General features: G+C 42.6%; 1 protein-coding gene across 1 annotated transcript in view; it reads left to right on the forward strand.

The window, feature by feature from the left end:
• The window catches only part of LOC132834281 (dynein axonemal heavy chain 8-like), a 1,170,382-nt gene that overhangs the window by 667,387 nt on the left and 485,362 nt on the right, over window positions 1-17,633 (forward strand). The window contains exons 36-37 of the mRNA XM_060853001.1: window positions 5,861-6,014; window positions 16,917-17,080. Of these exons, the coding sequence (XP_060708984.1) occupies window positions 5,861-6,014; window positions 16,917-17,080 (318 nt within the window). The remainder of the gene's footprint in view (window positions 1-5,860; window positions 6,015-16,916; window positions 17,081-17,633) is intronic.

A 17,633-nucleotide genomic window follows, 5' to 3' on the forward strand; every position in this document is an offset into this window, starting at 1 on the left:
TTACCTGCTGCACCTGAGCTAGCTTTCTGGGTTTCACGTACAATTACCCCTACTCCCTTTGAGTTGTAGCTTTCTGCAGCTTTTTCTTGACTTCCATAATACATCATCTTTTTTGTTCTATTTTCCAAAATAAACAACTTCACATTTTCCCACATTATGGTCCGTTTGCTAACTTTTTGTCCATTGACTTAGTCTATCAACATCTCTCTGTAAATTGTCTGTATCCCTCCTGCAATTTATCTTTCCACCTATTTTTCTTTTGTCTGAAAAGTCATTAATATATATTGTAAAACCATTACCCAAATGTTGAAATCCAATAAAGCTGGTTGAATAGTGACCATGTAACAATTGTTTCAAAAAACTGTCAGTTTTTCATTAATGTTCTGGAGTGAAATCCTACCTGACTTGATCTAAGTTTGACCTCAGATCCACGGCAATATATTTGAATCTTAACAGTCCTCTATAATGGAGAACCATTCAATTCAAGGTGGGCAATTAAACTACTCCTAGCGCCAAGCCCTTACCACCCGAAGCCTGGACGAAGGACGTCTCATCTTCTGCCTTGAGACCCTCCAACCACACAGGATCAATGTGGATTTCACCAATTTCCTCATTTCTGCTCCCCCCACCTTATCCCAGATCCAACCTTCCAACTCGGCACCACCCTCTTGACTTGTCCTACCCTTCCATTTTTCTTTCCACCTTTCCGCTCCACCCTCCTCTCTGACCTATCACCTTCACCCCAACCTCATCTACCTATTGCATTCTCAGCTACCTTCCCCAGCCCCACCCCCCTCCCATTTATCTCTCAGCCCCCTTGGGCCACCCCCTCAATCCTGATGAAGAGCTTATGTTTGCAATGTCGACTCTCCTGCTCCTCAGATGCTGCTTGACTGGCTGTGCTTTTCCAGCACCACACTCTTTGACTCTGTTCTCCAACATCTACAGTGCTCACTTCCTCCCAATTAGCAGCAATCTTCAAACAAAAATGCTGAGACGATAATCCACCATGGCCTCCATCTGATACTCCCATTACATAGATGTCAATTTACAACAAGTGTCATTCACTTTATGTGATATCACGAAACTGCTAAAGATACTGGATTCTGCACAGGGGGTATATATATATATATATATATATATACACACACACCCTGACAGCATTCAGTTATGTGTATTGAAAGCATGTGCTCCATAATTGGCTGTACCCCTTTTCTTCCTAGATGGATATCCCAGTGCAGCTGAAATGCGAGCATTTATCCAAAGTTGTGGAAAAAATCTCTTTCTAATGGTTATTGTGCCAGCATGCTAGTTTCTGGTGCCTAATAAACAAGGACAATCTGATCTTTTTCAACACATGCACTTCCCAAACTCTCGCCATCTAATAAATAGCCTGCATTTCTGTTTTTTTCTACCAAAAAACTTGACATTTATCCACATTGTATTCCATCTGTCATTACTAACCCGTTTACTTTGACTGTCCAGCTCTGCTTTCTGTTGATTAACCGGTTCTCAAACCATTCTAGTATAATCTGCATGTCCCATTTGCTCTAAGCGTATTTGCAAATTTGTGTGGGACATTATCAAAAGTCTTCTGAAAATCCAAATGGACTACATCCATTAGTTCTTCTTTCTGAACATGACAAATAACATCCTCAAAACATGCCCAACAATTTTGTCAAACTGATTTCCCTTTCACAACTCCAGGTTGACTCTGCCAAATTTTCAGTTATCATCTCCTTTATGAAATGCTGCATATTTTCCCTATTACAGTTGTCACACTACAATCTGTAGGATCTCCATCTTCCCTTTTCTTCCATTCTTAAGTCGTGAAGATGCATTTTGCTATTTCCAGTCAACAGGAATATATCCATAAATTACAGAATTACATAGGATAACTACTTGTTCATTTATTTCAATTGCTATTTCCTTCAAAACTTTGGCATGAAGCTTTTTTAGAAAGGGGAGACAAAAGACAGAAAGCTATGGCCAGTTAGCTTACTGTTTGTCATTGGGAAAATGTTAAAGGGTTTAATAGCAGAATATTTGAAATGTGTAATATGGTCAAGCAGACTCAGAATGGCTTGCAAAGGAAAAACCATGCCAGAGAGAATTCTTTGAGGATATAACAAATAAGATAGTTAAAGGGGAAGCAGTGGATGTAATGTATTTGGATTTTTAATGGCATTTGATAAGGTATCATATGTTAGGCTGCTTCATAAGATAAAAGGTTCTGAGGTTAGAGGTGGTACATCAGCATAGAGAAAGGATTGGCTATCTAAAAGAAGATAGAGAGTTTGGAGATTTTCAAGAGGGCAAACTAAAACTAGTGATGAGCCACAGGAATCATCATAATTATTTATAATACATACTAATGACTTGGAAGAGGAAAGTGAATGTGCGACAGCCAGGTTTGTGAATGTTAGGTGAGGCAAGTTGGCAAATTTAGGAAGGATAATGTGGTAAACTGTGAAGTAAGCAGTTTGACAGGAAAAATAGAACAGCTGAGTATTATTTAAATGGAGAAACACCGCAGAAAGCCACCTGACAAAGGGATTTGGGAATCCTCATCCTTGAAAAGATAACAGTCACAAGAATTAGAAGATAGTAAGCCTTACATCAGTGATTGGGATATTATTGCATAAAATTCTTATGGACAAGATTTACTTGCATTTGGAAAAATATAGAAGTATAAGCAATAAGCAGCATTGCTTTGTATGGAGGAGGTTTTGTCTCACAAACTTTATTGAATTTTTTGAGGAAGTGACAAAGATGGTTGATAAGAGCAGAGTGATAGAATGTTAGTGAGGAATCACATGCCCCAGACCAACACACTGTGTCATCATCTATACAAGCACAGAGGACAATATGACTAGCATATTTAGGAAGGTGGCACCTTGCATCTTAGGGGTGAGCAGAGAGATAAGGACTGGTTATGTTTTAGGTTGTCTGAGAGAACCAGGCAGGTAGTATAGGAGTTCCCTGAGAAGAATTTGCTAACAAGTCTGTTTTCAGCTTTGAAGTCAGTGAGGGCAAATGTCTCCTTTATGATGTCTTCTGAGGTACTGTGCATATTTTTCCACTTTCCACTCTGGCTTATAGTCCAAAAAGAAAAATATATGTTCCCACACCATATTCTACCTCAGCACAGCACAAACCGACCAGGTCACAGTGTTATAGTCAGGACAAATTTTCTCTATTGCCCCAGGAGTCTTCAACATTGTCTCCAAGTCCATTGAGATCTCAAAACATCAGGTAAAAAATTAGCAAAGGAACACCCTGCTCATGACCATATACCACACCCCTCATGTGAGGAATTGGTACTCACCCATGTTGAACATCAATATCAGGGTACTCTAAGGGCGATAAGGGTGCAGAATATATTCGAGGTGGGGGATGTCAGTGCCTAAAACAACATTATTGGCCAAGCTGGCCGAGTCCCAAAGAATATTGCTGCCATACTGGGTCTATGGCAGGTATTGAAGGAACCAAAAAGGAAAAATGTTCTCAACCTCATCCTTACCAATCTACACATAGCAGATGCATCTATTCATAACAGAATCCATAGGAATGACCACTGCAAAGTCAATATAGAGACAAAGTCTTGCCATCATATTTGAGACTGTCTCCATCATGTTATATAGCACTGCCACCATATATTGGAGAGATTTTGGACAGCTATGACAATTCAAGACTACATTCATGAGGATCAGTATGATTGTCAACAGCAGCAGAATTGTATTGAATTGCAATCTGTAACTTTATGTCTTCCATGTCACCCATATTACCATTACTAAGCCAGGGATCAACTACTGGTTTAAGGAAGAATGCAGGTATAGCAGTAGGTGCCTATAAATGCAAGGTGTCAATCTGCTGAAACTACAGCACAGGTCTACTTGCATTTCAAACTCTGGATGCATTATGTGACAAACGAAGCTAACTGATTGTACAACCAATAACTGGATCAAATCTCTGCAGTCCTGACACATTTGGTCATGAATGATGATGACCAGTTAAACAGCTGATAGGCAGAGGAGATTCTTCAAACATCCCCAGCCTCAATAACAGGAACCTAGCTCATCTGTGCAACAGGCAAGGTTGAAACATTTGCAAGAAACTTCAGAAGTACCAATTTGACAATCTCTCATGGCCTTCACCTGAAATACATCATGCTGGGTGGGAGGTTGAACTGTGAGAAGGATGCAGAAATGCTTCAGTGTGATTTGGACAAGATGAGTGAAAATTAAGTACCACTTTGGCAGCAAAAATAGGAAGGCCGATCATTATCTGAAAGACAATTGATCAAAAATATGTGAAGTGCAACAAGACCTGGGGTCCTTGTATACCAAGTGCCGAAGGTAAGCATATTTTGCAGTAGACAGTGGAGAAGGCAAGTAGTATGTTGACCATTATAGTGAGAGGATTTGAGTACAGAAGCAGAGATATCTTGCTGCAGTTATATAAGATCTTGGTGAGACCTCAGTTTAGGAGTAATTAGGAATAATTTCTTCAACCAACAGTGATGAGCCTGTGAATTCTCTACCACGTAAAGTGGTTGAGCCCAAAACATTGAATGTTTTCAAGAAGGAGGTAGATGTAATTCTTTGAGCTAAAGAGATCGAAAGATATGGATCGAAAGCAGAAGAAGGTACTGAGTTGGATAATCAGCAGTGGTCATATTGAATAACAGAGCAAGCTTGACAGGCTGAATGGCTGATTTTTGTTTCCGTTTTCTATATTTCTTGTACCCATCATCATGTGTACTAACTTTAAGCCAATTTTATTCACTCTGTACGCTGTATAAATTAGATGTTACAAAAGCAATAGGCCCTGATTATACTCTGCCAATTGTACTGAAGACTTCTGCTCCAGAACTTGTTATGCCCCAAGCCAAACTGTTTCAGTTCAGCTCCAATACTGGCATCTGTCAGGCAATGTGGAAAACTTCCTAGCTATGTCCTGTACACAAAACAAAGGGCAATGTCAAGCCCAGCCTATTATCCTGCCATTAGTGTCTACTCTCAATCATCAGCTCAGTGAGGGAAGGTGTCATTGACTGTGTTATCAAGTGCCACTTACTCAACAATAATCTGCTCACTGACACTCAGTTTGGATTTCATTCCCCTCAGCTCTCACTTCATTGAAACCTTGATCCCTACATGGTCAAAAGAGCTGTACTGCACGATATGGTGAAAGTGACTGTGCTTGACGTCAATCCACATCTTACCACATATGGCATTAAGGAACCCCTGCTAAACTGAAGTCAATAGGAATCATGGAAACATACTATGTTCATCATAGAACATAGAACAGTGTAGCACAACAGAGGCCCTTCGGCCCTCAATGTTGTGCCAGCCTTTTATCCTACTCTAAGATCAAACTGACATACCCTTCATTGCACTAACTTTCATGTGCCGATCCAAGAGTCGCTTAAAAGTCCCTAATATATCTGATTCTACTACCACTGCTGGAAATGCATTTCACCCACCCACCACTCTCTGAGTAAAGAACCTATCTCTGACATCTCCCCTAAAACTTCTTCCAGTTACCTTAAAGTTTTGCCCTCTCGTGATACTATTTCCACCATGGGAAGAAGTCTCTGGATACCCACTCTATCTTTGCCTCTCAACATCTTGTTCACCTTGCGGCGGATCTTGCAATAGGTGGTGTTCCCATGTATCTGCTGCACTTGTTCTTCTACATGGAAATGGCAGTGGGCATGCAGCCAATCTACGGTAGCTCCCCACCAGAGGTGCATATTAAATTCCATTTAATGTTAAAATTGAAGGAGTGTAGTTTTGAATGGATGATTTAATTCCCTATTACTTATTAGACTTCTGGAATTATTTTTTCCATGCAGGTATAATGCTTACTATAAAAAAGATATTCAACTCTGGGTCCACAATCTGACAGTATGCACAACTATAATAGAACAGTGGCTCTTAGTACAAAATCTGTGGATTTATCTGGAGGCTGTTTTTGTTGGAGGGGATATTGCTAAACAACTGCCACAGGTAATTTAGAAAACTAATTTAGATGTTCCAAAAATGAATATCACCATGTTTTATGTTTATTGGTCTTGTTTTAATATTAGAAACTTCAATTAGAAAGTAATATGTTCTTGGGTTTTGGAGCTTGAGCAGCAGCTTATGCCACTTGGCATGTCTCTGAAATTGAGATTTGCATGCATACGATGTTGATTGATTTGGATCTTCCACAGCTTAAGAGTATGGAGAGATACAGAGAATAAATGACCATTAAGCATCCAAGAAGAGACAGGGAAAAATACTGGAGTCTCCTGACTCCATCTCACTCTACAACCAGTATTCAGTTCTAATTTACAAAGGGAGTGATCATTCATCTAAGGATTGCAGATGGAATCAAATCAATGGCATAGCAATACAGTTAAGCTGAATGAATGCTAGAAGAGAAAGAGATATGATAACATTACAGAAAAAAACACATTGTCTTGGAAATTTTTGTTTTGCGCTAACCAGGACAACTCACAAGAATTCAAAGAGAAAACAACATTTATACTGCACCAGAGAGGAATGCTGATTTGTTGGCAAATGCACTATGCCGGGTAGAGACTTTGCCATAAAATATGCAACAATTATTGGTGAATGACAGCTAACGTATTGGTTTTGTTATTTTTTTATAGTTATTTTTATTGAAAAAGAAGACTTTTTAAATTTTTTACAAAATTACAAAAATAATACAAACTAGTATATTCCACTTTATAATATAATAACAACACCAATATGACATTTTAAAATAAACTAACTACTAATCTATTCTACAAACAACCAAAACATAAAATAGGGTATCATATATTACTAACAATAAACAAATAGGTAAATAAATAACTAAATACATACTCAAAATAGATTTATATCAAGTCATAACAAAACTCGGATTTATATGGGATTCCTCCTCCTGGGGGCCCCCAAACCAGCCAGAATCATTACAATGGCTAAACAAAGGCCCTGGGCATTATGGCCAAAATATCTGTGTCAGTACAATTCAAGAAGAGGTGCCATGTTCTATAAAATAATTCCGTTTTTTTTGATGCATCATGTTCAGAAGGAAGTCAAGGGGAATATATTCCATGACTATCCTGTACCAGTTTGAAAGTCCTGGGGGACCTTCGGATACCCAATTCACTAAAATATGTTTCCTCACACAAATGGAAAGGATAGTGAATAATTTCCTCCAGTATACAACCAAAGATGGGAAATTTGGGGAGCCCAAGAGTAGGGACACTGGGTCCAATCCAATCTCCACAGCCAAAGTCTTTGTCAAGTCATTCGCTACTCTGTCCCAGTACCTGTGGATCTTATGGCATGTCCACAGACAATGTGTAAGAGTACCAACTTCAATTTTACATTTAGGATACATCAAAGATGCTCCTGTCTTGAACTTTGCAAGTCGTTCAGGTGCCATGTGAGCCCTGTGAAGTATCTTCAATTGAGTAGCCTGAGTTTTGTTACAGATAGACATCTTCCTGGCATTTTCCCAGACGTTCTCCCACATTTCTATGGAAATTTTCAACCCTAATTCTTGACTCCAGGTTTTATATAACCGTTCCATGTCCTTCAACACCTTTTGCATAGTAGGTGATAGAGAGTACTGACCGAGGGTGGACTCATCAGCTGAAGCACTCTCCTTTCCCTATTCGATTTATAAGGATTGTATATCAGTGTGGTCTTCTTTCATATAAAGTCTTGTATTTGAAAATACCGAAAGAGATCCCTGCTGGGCAGCCCAAACTTCTGGCAGAGTTGTTCAAACGACATCATGACCTTCCCCACCGAACAGATCTCTGAAACGGGAGATATCTCTGGATCCCCAGATTTTGAATATAGCATCAGTCAGGCCTGGCTGGAGCCCTAATATTTCCACTATAGGGGTATAAGGGGAGGTTTTTTCTAGGTTACCCTCATCTTGTCACATTATCCTCCAGACTTTGATTGTATTTAAGACAATAGGATTTTTACAATAATCCGTAATAACTCTCACCTTGTCCATAAATAGTAAATTGATAAGGGGACATTTTGATTGGGTGGTCTCAATATCTAACCAGATTGATTGTGGGTCACAAGAGACCCAATCAGCTACATAAGATAATAGGGAGCTCAATTGGTACTTCCTAAAATCCAGAAAGTGCAGCCCTCCCCTTATTTGTGGAAGCTGCAGCTTTTCTAATTTGATAAGGGGCCGTTTATGACTCCAAATAAAGGAGCAAGCCAACCATAAAGCTTACACAGTGCCTGTCTTGGCAGCATCAAGGGGAGCTTTCTCAGGGGTTATAAAAGACGAGGTAAAATATTCATCTTAACTAAGGCTACTCTGCCTAACCAAGATATAGGGAGATCTTCCCAGCGTTGAAGGTCCTGTCTTATTTCCCCTAATAAGTGTGTATAATTGGCTTTATATAGCTGGATTAGAGTGGTGCCAGAAAAGCACAACAGTTCAGGCACCATCCGAGGAGCAGGACCAAATGCTGGAGTAATGAAAATGCCGAAGTACAGAAAACCTTCTAGTGACCACCGAAAGGGAAAACAGGATCCGTCCGGAAAATTGGATATACCAGCAAAGCCTCTCAATGGCATGGCCTCCGATTTCACAAAATTGATTTTGTAGCCTGAGAACATACCAAACAAATTGATCACTTGACGGGGCACAGATGTCAAAGGATTGCTCAAGAAAAGGAGGACATCATCCGGATAGAGGGTGATTTTGTGCTTGCCCGATCAGACCCTCCAGAGCCGTTGTGTTAGGGTCAGTTTGTATAGCTTCTGCCAGTGGCTCAGTCACTTGTGTAAATAGGTAAAAACAAGGACTGCAGATGCTGGAAACCAGGTTCTAGATTAGAATGGTAGAGTGGTGCTAGAAAAGCACAGCAGTTCAGGCAGCATCCAAAGAGCAGGAAAATCGATGTTTCGGGCAAAAGCCCTTCATCAGGAATATTCACTATTGTAAATAATAATGGTGAGAGAGGACATCCCTGATGATAGCCTCCGCTGACTCTAATGTCATCCGCATTGGTGATCACCGCTACTGTGGGATTATTATATGGTACTGAAACCCATTTAGCAAAGACCTCTTCAACACCAAACCATTCCAGTGTATAGAAAAGATAGTTTTAGATGAGATTCCCTACAGTGTGGAAACAGGCCCTTCAGCCCAACCCGACCCTTGAAAGAGTAACCCAACCTGACCCACTTCCCTCTGACTAATGCACCTGAAACTATGGGCAATTTAACATGGCCAACTCAACTGTCCTGCACACCTTTGGACTGTGGAGGAAATTAGAGCACCCAAAGGGGACCCACGCAGACACGGGTAGAAAGTGCAGACTCCACACAGACAGCTGCCCAAGGCTGGAATTGAACCTAGGACCCTACTGCTGGTAGGTAGCAGTGCTAACCACTGAGCCACCATGCTGCCCTACTGATTAAATGCCTTCTCTGCATCAAGGGAGACAACTAAACTTGTATCACTCCCTGCTGGCAAGCTTTTACCATATTTAAGACTCTTCTAATGTTATTAGTTGATCCGCAACCCTTTATAAACCCTGTCTGGTCCTCTTTTATAATGAATGGTAAGATCCTCTCTAGTCTTAATGCTAACATTTTAAAATCCACACTTAACAACCATATGGGTCTATATGAGGAGCAGTCTTCTGGGGTCTTTCCCCTCTTAAGAATGAGAGAAATATTTACTTCTCTCAACAAAGGCGGGAGGCAGCCCTGACTAAATGAATGGTTATACATATTTGTAAGTGACCCGGCCAGTTCCCCAATAAATTCCTTATAAAACTCAGTCTGAAATTGATCTTGTCCAGGTGCTTTGCCACTTTGAAGCTGCCTCGCTGCTTCCTGTACTTCCTGGGTTGTCAGAGGGACATTCAAGAATGACACCTGCTCCGAGGTTAGGCCCAGGAGGGCCAGATTTTTAAAGAAAGACTCTATCTTCCTCGTTCTGTCCTCACAGTACTGCGACTTATACAATTCAAAATAGTACTTCCTAAAGGCTGCGTTGCTCTTTTTACGATTATAAGTCAGGGTACCAGTACCCATAGAGTCATACAGATGGACAGCATGGAAACAGACCCTTCAGTCCAACCCATCCGTGCCGACCAGATATCCCAACCCAATCTAGTCCCACCTGCCAGCACCCGGCCCATACCTCTCCAAACCCTTCCTATTCATATACCCATACAAATGCCTCTTAAATGTTGCAATTGTACCAGCCTCCACTTCTTCTGGCAGCTCATTCCATACACGTACCATCCTCTGCGTGGAAAGGTTGCCCCTTAGGTCTCTTTTATATCTTTCCCCTCTCACCCTAAACTTATGTCCTCTAGTTCTGGACTCCCCATCCCTTGGAAAAGACTTAGTCTATTTATCCGACCCATGCCCCTCATAATTTTGTAAACCTCTATAAGGTCACCCCTCAGCCTCCGATGTTCCAGGGAAAACAGTCCCAGCCTGTTCAGCCTTGCCCTATAGGTCAAATCCTCCAACCCTGGCAACATCCTTGTAACTCTTTTCTGAACACTTTCAAGTTTCACAACATCTTTCCGATAGGAAGGAAACCAGAATTGCACACAATATTCAAACAGTGGCCTAACCAATGTCCTGGACAGCCGCAGCATGACCTCCCAACTCCTGTACCCAATACTCTGACCAATAAAGGAAAGCATACCAAACGCCTTCTTCACTATCCTATCTACCTGCGACTCCACTTTCAAGGAGCTATGAATCTGCACTCCAAGGTTTCTTTGTTCAGCAACACTCCCTCGGACCTGCTGTATAAGTCCTGCTAAGATTTGCTTTCCCTAAATGCAGCACCTCACATTTATTCTTTCGAATAGATGTAATGGCTTGTGGAGCCTTTTTCTTTCTGGCAAGGTATGCTAGATACCTGCCAGGCTTGTCACCGTATTTGAATAGCCTCTGCTTCGCGAATAATATCTCCCTCTTCGCTATTTGAGTAAGTGTGGTATTCAAGGTTGCCTTAAGGGCTGTGATCTGCTGTAGTTTAGTAATGGAGGGCCAATCAGCATACACTGCCCCAGCTGCCTTTAGGTGAGCCTCGAATGGGCACTGTTGTCCTCCCTTTTGTCTTTTCCAAGTCACAGAAAATGAGATGACCAGGCCTCGCACGTATGCCTTAGCAGTCTCTCACATCGTCGAGGGGTTACTGGCCATGTCTGAGTTGATATCCAGAAGGTTTTAAATTCCTGCAAGAAATATATTATGAACTTGCTATCCTTCAATAAAAAAGGGTCCATACACCAATGTTGGGGGCCTATCCCATCATCACTAGTCTTAACCTCCATATATACTGCGGTATGGTCAGAAATAGATGTATTACCTTTCTTACAGGACAATATCGAGTTCAAAAGGGTCGAGGGGATAAAAAACATGTCAATTCTGGTATGGCACTTGTGTGGGTTAGAATAGAAAGTAAAGTCTCTACCCTGGGGATGGAGACACCTCCACACATCTACCAGCCTCAACTCCCTGTTCAGATCCACCAGCTACCTGGATCTTAAAGATATGCCCGCAGAGCTCTTAGGAGGGCACTAAAGATTCAAAATCCCATAATCTTCTCCGTATATTAGGGATTTAATCAATATATACTGTCCAGACTCATGTTTCATTTGGCTTCACATTTGAAAGGGAAGATTCTTCTGAATAAGAATGGCTATTCCCCTACTTTTTGAACTGAAAGGTGAAAAGAACACCTGGCCAAACCCACCCTGTTGCAGCTTCGAGTGGTCCTTGTTAAGTAGATGTCTCTCCTGTAAGAGAGTCATTTTTAAGACTTGATAATATCTTTTTCCTTTTGATTGGCGAGTGGCTCCCCTTGACATTTCAGGTCCACCACCTAGTCATCCAGGCAAGCCCGAGACTCCCCCAGGAGGAAGAACCCCACCCTAAAGACATTGAATAAAGGCCAAAAACAATTCACATGTAAACAAACTCTTTAAAACAGTTAAATCAAAACAACTAAGAATACTCCTAAATAAAAATAACTAAGGTATATTTAGAGGGAGATTTTCCCCCTAGTTCACAGGGGACACTACTACCTTCCAATAGCCACACCATAACCTCTCCCAGCTAGGCCTTGCCCTCGGCCCAGGCATTACAAAAAAACAAAATAAATTCCAGTATCTTATAAAACAGAAGTTAATAGTGGTGACCCATCCACCCACCCCTCCACAGTATCACCTAGATATAGTTAACAAAACAGCACAAGATAAAAGTATAAAATATTACAAAATTACAATCCCAGCAAGTATTAAGCAACTAAATAAGAGAATAAAAACCCACTCAGAGACATCCCCCAATAATCCGATAAACCGCGCGAGTTATAGATAAGAGACCGAAGAAAGAATAAGGAACGAGCTCCCCCACCGTCCCCCACCCCCCACCACCAAGGGAAGATGGAGAAAAGAAAGAGGAAGAAAGGAAGAACGAAAGACAAAGGGGGGGTGAAATAAAGTCGTTGCCCATACAGTTCAAGTCCCACAGTCTATTTGAGAGTGTCCAGGAATTCTTTTACTTTTTCCGGTGATCCAAAATTATATACAGATCATCCATCACTGAAGCGCAGCATTGCCGGGTATCGCATGGCATATTGAATATTTAAGTCTCTCTGACCCTCCTTTGCCTTGTCAAATGCCCTCCTCTTGCATACCACAACTGGAGAAAAGTCCTGAAACAACATTACCTTGGAGCCCTTGTATATCATGGCATGGGGATTCTTCCCCAAGACTCTGGAGGCCTCCAGCAATGTTAGTTTTTCCCTGTAGCGTTAAAGTTGGACTAAGACCAGGCGGGGGCACTGGTCCGACCCAGGCCTGTGTACAGTGATCCGGTGGGCCCACACAACCTGCACCCGGCCCAGCTCCGATTCCCAGCTGTGGGAGCCATTGCTCCAGGAAATCCACAAGCTGGTCTTCCTCCCCAGCAATCATATATGTTTACAACGACCTCGATTCTTGGCCTCCAGGGTCTGGACTCACCGCTCCAGAGCCCAAACCTGACCCACGGATAACTCAGCAGCACGGATGACTCAGCTTCGCCCCTCTGACACACTGCACGACTCTCTCAATCTCTCGGTCATGCTTCTGCAGCATGGCTGAGATCGACTCCCACCTGGACCAGGTCTCCTTGATGGACGCATCAATCTTCTCTCGGAGTTTAATGAACTCCAAGGTTAGGCTCGCCTCTGCAGATAAGTCCCCCGAGGCGGCTGCGGACATCTCTGGTGCTGCCGGGGTGGACGGGTGGGGGGGAGGAGGGGTAGGGTCCCTGCCTGTTGCGAACTATAGGAGCTCTTGCCCTGGGTCATTAAAAAAAAAACACCAAACTGTTAAAGTTCTATGCAAAATGGCTAAGGGTGCTGGGCAGAAACTATTTTAAATAATTGAAGAGGTGAAGTGAAGGTGGGCACCCCATTCTGCCTGAGTCTTGGGCAGAGCTCTGCAGACTTTGACCTGCTAGGTCATCGCCACCTTGGATTTCCTTGTTTAAATTTTAAGCAAGACAGGTTGACTGTGAATTGGTTCAGGGAGGAGCTGAAAAATGTGTTGCTGGAAAAGCACAGCAGGTCAGGTAGCATCCAAGGAGCAGGAGAATCGACGTTTCGGGCATAAGCCCTTCTTCAGGAATTGGTTCAGGATATTACCCTGAAAAATGGACCAGCACAAGCTGCTACTTACTTTGCTGAGTTGAAACAGGCACAGTGTATATACAAGCCTGTCTGTAAGAGAAAAAATACTTATCTCTGTCTTAAATAGACAACCACTTATTTTTAACCTTTAGTTCCAGATAATCCCACAAGAAGAAACATCCTTTTGACCCTGTCAAAACCCCTCCAGTTGTTTCAATAAGTAGCCTCTGAACCTTCTGAACTCAAGTTGGTACAAGTGCAATCTGTCCAAGCTTGCATCATTAAATAAAAAACATGCAATCAAGTTACGAGTAAACATTCTCTGAACTGTAATCAGTGCATTTACATCTTTAAGTAAGGAGACTAATATTGTCCACACCACCCCAGGTGTGGCCTCACTGATGTCCTGTATGTAAAAGCACTACCCCCTGATTCCTTTTTATACAAATCTCCTTGCAGCAGACAATAATATTTTATTAGCTTCCCTAATTACTAACTGAACCTGTGTACTAATCTTTTCTGAATCATACACTCGGTCACCGAGAGGCTGAGGAGTTCATAGACAGGACTTACAGGAAGGTAGTCACAGATAGGTACAAGATAAGGGCAGCTGGGTTATCATCAGAAAGGGGACTAAGCAGTTAGTGCAGGGACCCCTGTGGCCATTCCCCTCAATAATAAGTATACCGTTTTGATACTGTTTGGTGAGATTGAGGGGTCCTACCAGGGGAAGACCACTGCGGCCAGGTTTCTGGCACCGAGTCTGACCCTGTGGCTTCGAAGGGAAGGGAGAAGAAGAGAAGAGCGATAATGATAAGGGATTCATTGGTTAGGGGAACAGACAGGTGATTCTGTGGACGAGAACGAGACTCCCGGATGGTATGTTGCCTTCTAGTTGCCAGGATCAGGGATGTCTCAGATTGGCATTATTAAAGAGGACAGTGAGCAGCCAGGAACCAATGACATAGGTAGGAAAAGGGTTGAGGTTGTGAAGTGTGAATCTGGGGGGTTAGAAAAGAAGAGAGAAAGAAGGACCTCAAGGGTAGTAATCTCTGGATTGCTGCCTGTTCCATACCTTAGTGAGGGCAAGAATAGGAAAGTATGACAGACAAATGTGTGGCTGAAGAGTTGCTGCAGGGGACAGGGTTTCAGATTTGTGGATCATTGAGTTCTCTTCTGGGAAAGGTATGAACTGTACAAAAGACGTGGGTTACACTTGAACTCAAGGAGGACCAATATTCTTGTGGACAGGTTTGCTAGAGCTGTTGGGGAAGCTTTAAACTATGTTTGCAGGGGTGGAAGGGGGTACAAGGGAGGTGGGACCCAGAGTGTCAGATCAGAAGATGCAGAGGTTGATGCAACGAGCAGAGACTGTGAGGAAGGGTAGACTGAAATGGCAAGAGGATCGGAGTCCAGGCAGAAAAGCAGAACAAAGCAATACAGAGACCAGAGCAAAAGTTAGAAAAGAAAAAACGTAAACTGGTGACATAATCATATGCAAAAGACAGGAAGATTGCTAGATTCTAAAGGGACATTGAGAAAAAGGGCACTTTGTCTGAATGTCTGTAGTAATTGAAACAAAGTCGATGAACTTGTGCAAATCAATTCAAAGAGGTATGATTTAGTTGGCATTTCAGAAATGTAGTTTCAGGGTAGTAATAACTGGGAATTAAATATTCAAGGGTATCGGGTTATTAAGAAGGATAGGCAGGAAGATAAGGGAGGTGGGATCATGCTCTTAATCAAGGTGGAGATCAGAGTGATAAGGAGGGAAATATATCTCTGGTGGTGGGGTCCGTTTGGAGGTGGCAGAAATGACGACGGATGATACGATGTCTATGGAGGTTGGTGGGGTAGTAGATGAGGATCAGTGGGGTTCTGTCCTGGTGGTGATTGGGGGGGGGGCGGGGCTCAAGGGTGAAGGAGCGGGAAGTGGAGGAGATGCAGTGGAGGGCATCGTCGAATACGTCTGGGGGCAAATTGCAGTTTTTGAAGAAAGAGGCCATCTGGGTTGTTCAGTATTGGAACTGGTCCTCCTGGGAGCTGATGCGGCGGAGGCAAAGGAATTGGGAATATGGGATGACTTTTTTACAGGGGGTAGGGTTGGAGGAGGTGTAGTCTAGGTAGTGTGGGAGTCGGTCGGTTTATAGTAAATGTCCGTTTGATTTGGTCGCCCGAGATAGAAACGGAGAGGTCTAGGAAGGGGAGGGAGACGTCTGAGACGGTCCAGGTAAATTTGAGGTCGGGATGGAAGGTGTTAGTAATGTGGATGAACTGTTCAATCTCCTCGTGGGAGCACGAGGCAGCGCCGATACAGTCTCATCTTCTGCTGAGGAACCCTCCAACCACAAGGGATGATCTCAGACTTCTCCAGTTTCCTCATTTTCCCTCCCCCCACCTTGTCTCAGTCCTAACCCTGAAACTCAGCACCACCTTCCTAACCTGCAATCTTCTTCCTGACCTCTCCGCCCCACGCACACTCCGGCCTTTCACCCTCATCTTATCACCCTCACCTTAACCTCCTTTCATCTATCACATTTCCAAGCCCCTCCCCAAAGTCCCTCCTCCCTACCTTTTATCTTAGTCTGCTTGGCACACTTTCCTCATTCCTGAGGAAGGGCTCATGCCCAAAACGTCAATTCTCCTGTTCCTTGGATGCTGCCTGACCTGCTGCACTTTTCCAGCAACACATTTTCATCCCTAATGACATTGTTGGTTCACCTCTAGCAAAGTGGGTAGAAGCAGTTCAGGAAAACAGCTCACCATCACCTTGTCAAGGACAACTAAAGATGACCAATAGATGCTGGCCCAGCCAGCAGCACACATTTTCACATGTCAAAATAGCATATGCAAGGGCACAAGGAGAAGGCAAGACATTGGTAATAGGTGAATTGTCCCTTCCAAAGGTCAGCATAGGCATGACCAGCTGACTGGCTTCCTTCCATGATTCTGTGAAGAAAACATCGTCCAGTGTTTGAATTTTTCAGGAGAAAAAAAATAAAGAGTGCATTCATAGCTTACTTTGTCATTTAAGTTTGAGACTCACATGAAAGGGAGTATTTATTTGGTACTGTTCTTCACTAATAATACATTAAAACACTTGAATGGAGATAATGTACTGTCCCAGAGTTTTTAAAAGAAGTTCGCTAAGAATTTTTAAAATTAGAAATGCCACTGTCACTTTGCAGACTGTAGTTGATGACATGCATGCATCCCTTTTTTCCTAGGAAGCAAAACGATTTCAAAATGTTGATAAATCGTGGATAAAAATTATGCAGCGAGCTCATGAAATTCCAATCGTTGTCCAGTGCTGTGTCGGTGATGACATTATGGGACAGCTTCTGCCTCACTTACAGGAACAACTAGAGGTCTGCCAGAAATCCTTAACAGGGTAAGATAATTAGGTTATTAAATCATTTGGCTGGATCTATCATTTTTTTGCCTTTAGTATGAAGGCAAGAGAATAAATTAAAGTCAATGAGTGACCTCCTGCCTGTTCCCTCCTCACTAGAAATTTACTAGCTGCAGAAATAGGTGACATTGTGCAGCCCACCTGCCACTTGGTCAGTGGAAGTCCTTAATCGAAGTAACAAAACCCAGATAATGGCCTCAAACCAATGGCGACGAGAGAATTTCATTGCACGAGTCCCTCCTTAATTGGCACCTTGGACCAATCAGAAGGCCTCTCCAAAATGTAACCCCAACCTTCAGGTTCTTGGCCTCTACCCATTTCATCCCCACTCCAAAACTCTTATAAAGTTACGATGCATTATTGACAGTGTTATATGTTGTCCTAGCAATAGCCGTGGATGCATGAATTCTGATTGGCCAGCAGATTTCTGAGGCGGAAGACTGTGACTGACCATCACAAAACCTGGTCAGGCAGGATCTGAGGAGAAGGAGAATTGGCATTTCGAGCATAAGCCCTTTATTAGGAATCATCA

This window comes from Hemiscyllium ocellatum, chromosome 3, assembly GCF_020745735.1.
Source record: "Hemiscyllium ocellatum isolate sHemOce1 chromosome 3, sHemOce1.pat.X.cur, whole genome shotgun sequence".
In the NCBI taxonomy this organism is placed as follows: Eukaryota; Metazoa; Chordata; class Chondrichthyes; order Orectolobiformes; family Hemiscylliidae; genus Hemiscyllium; species Hemiscyllium ocellatum.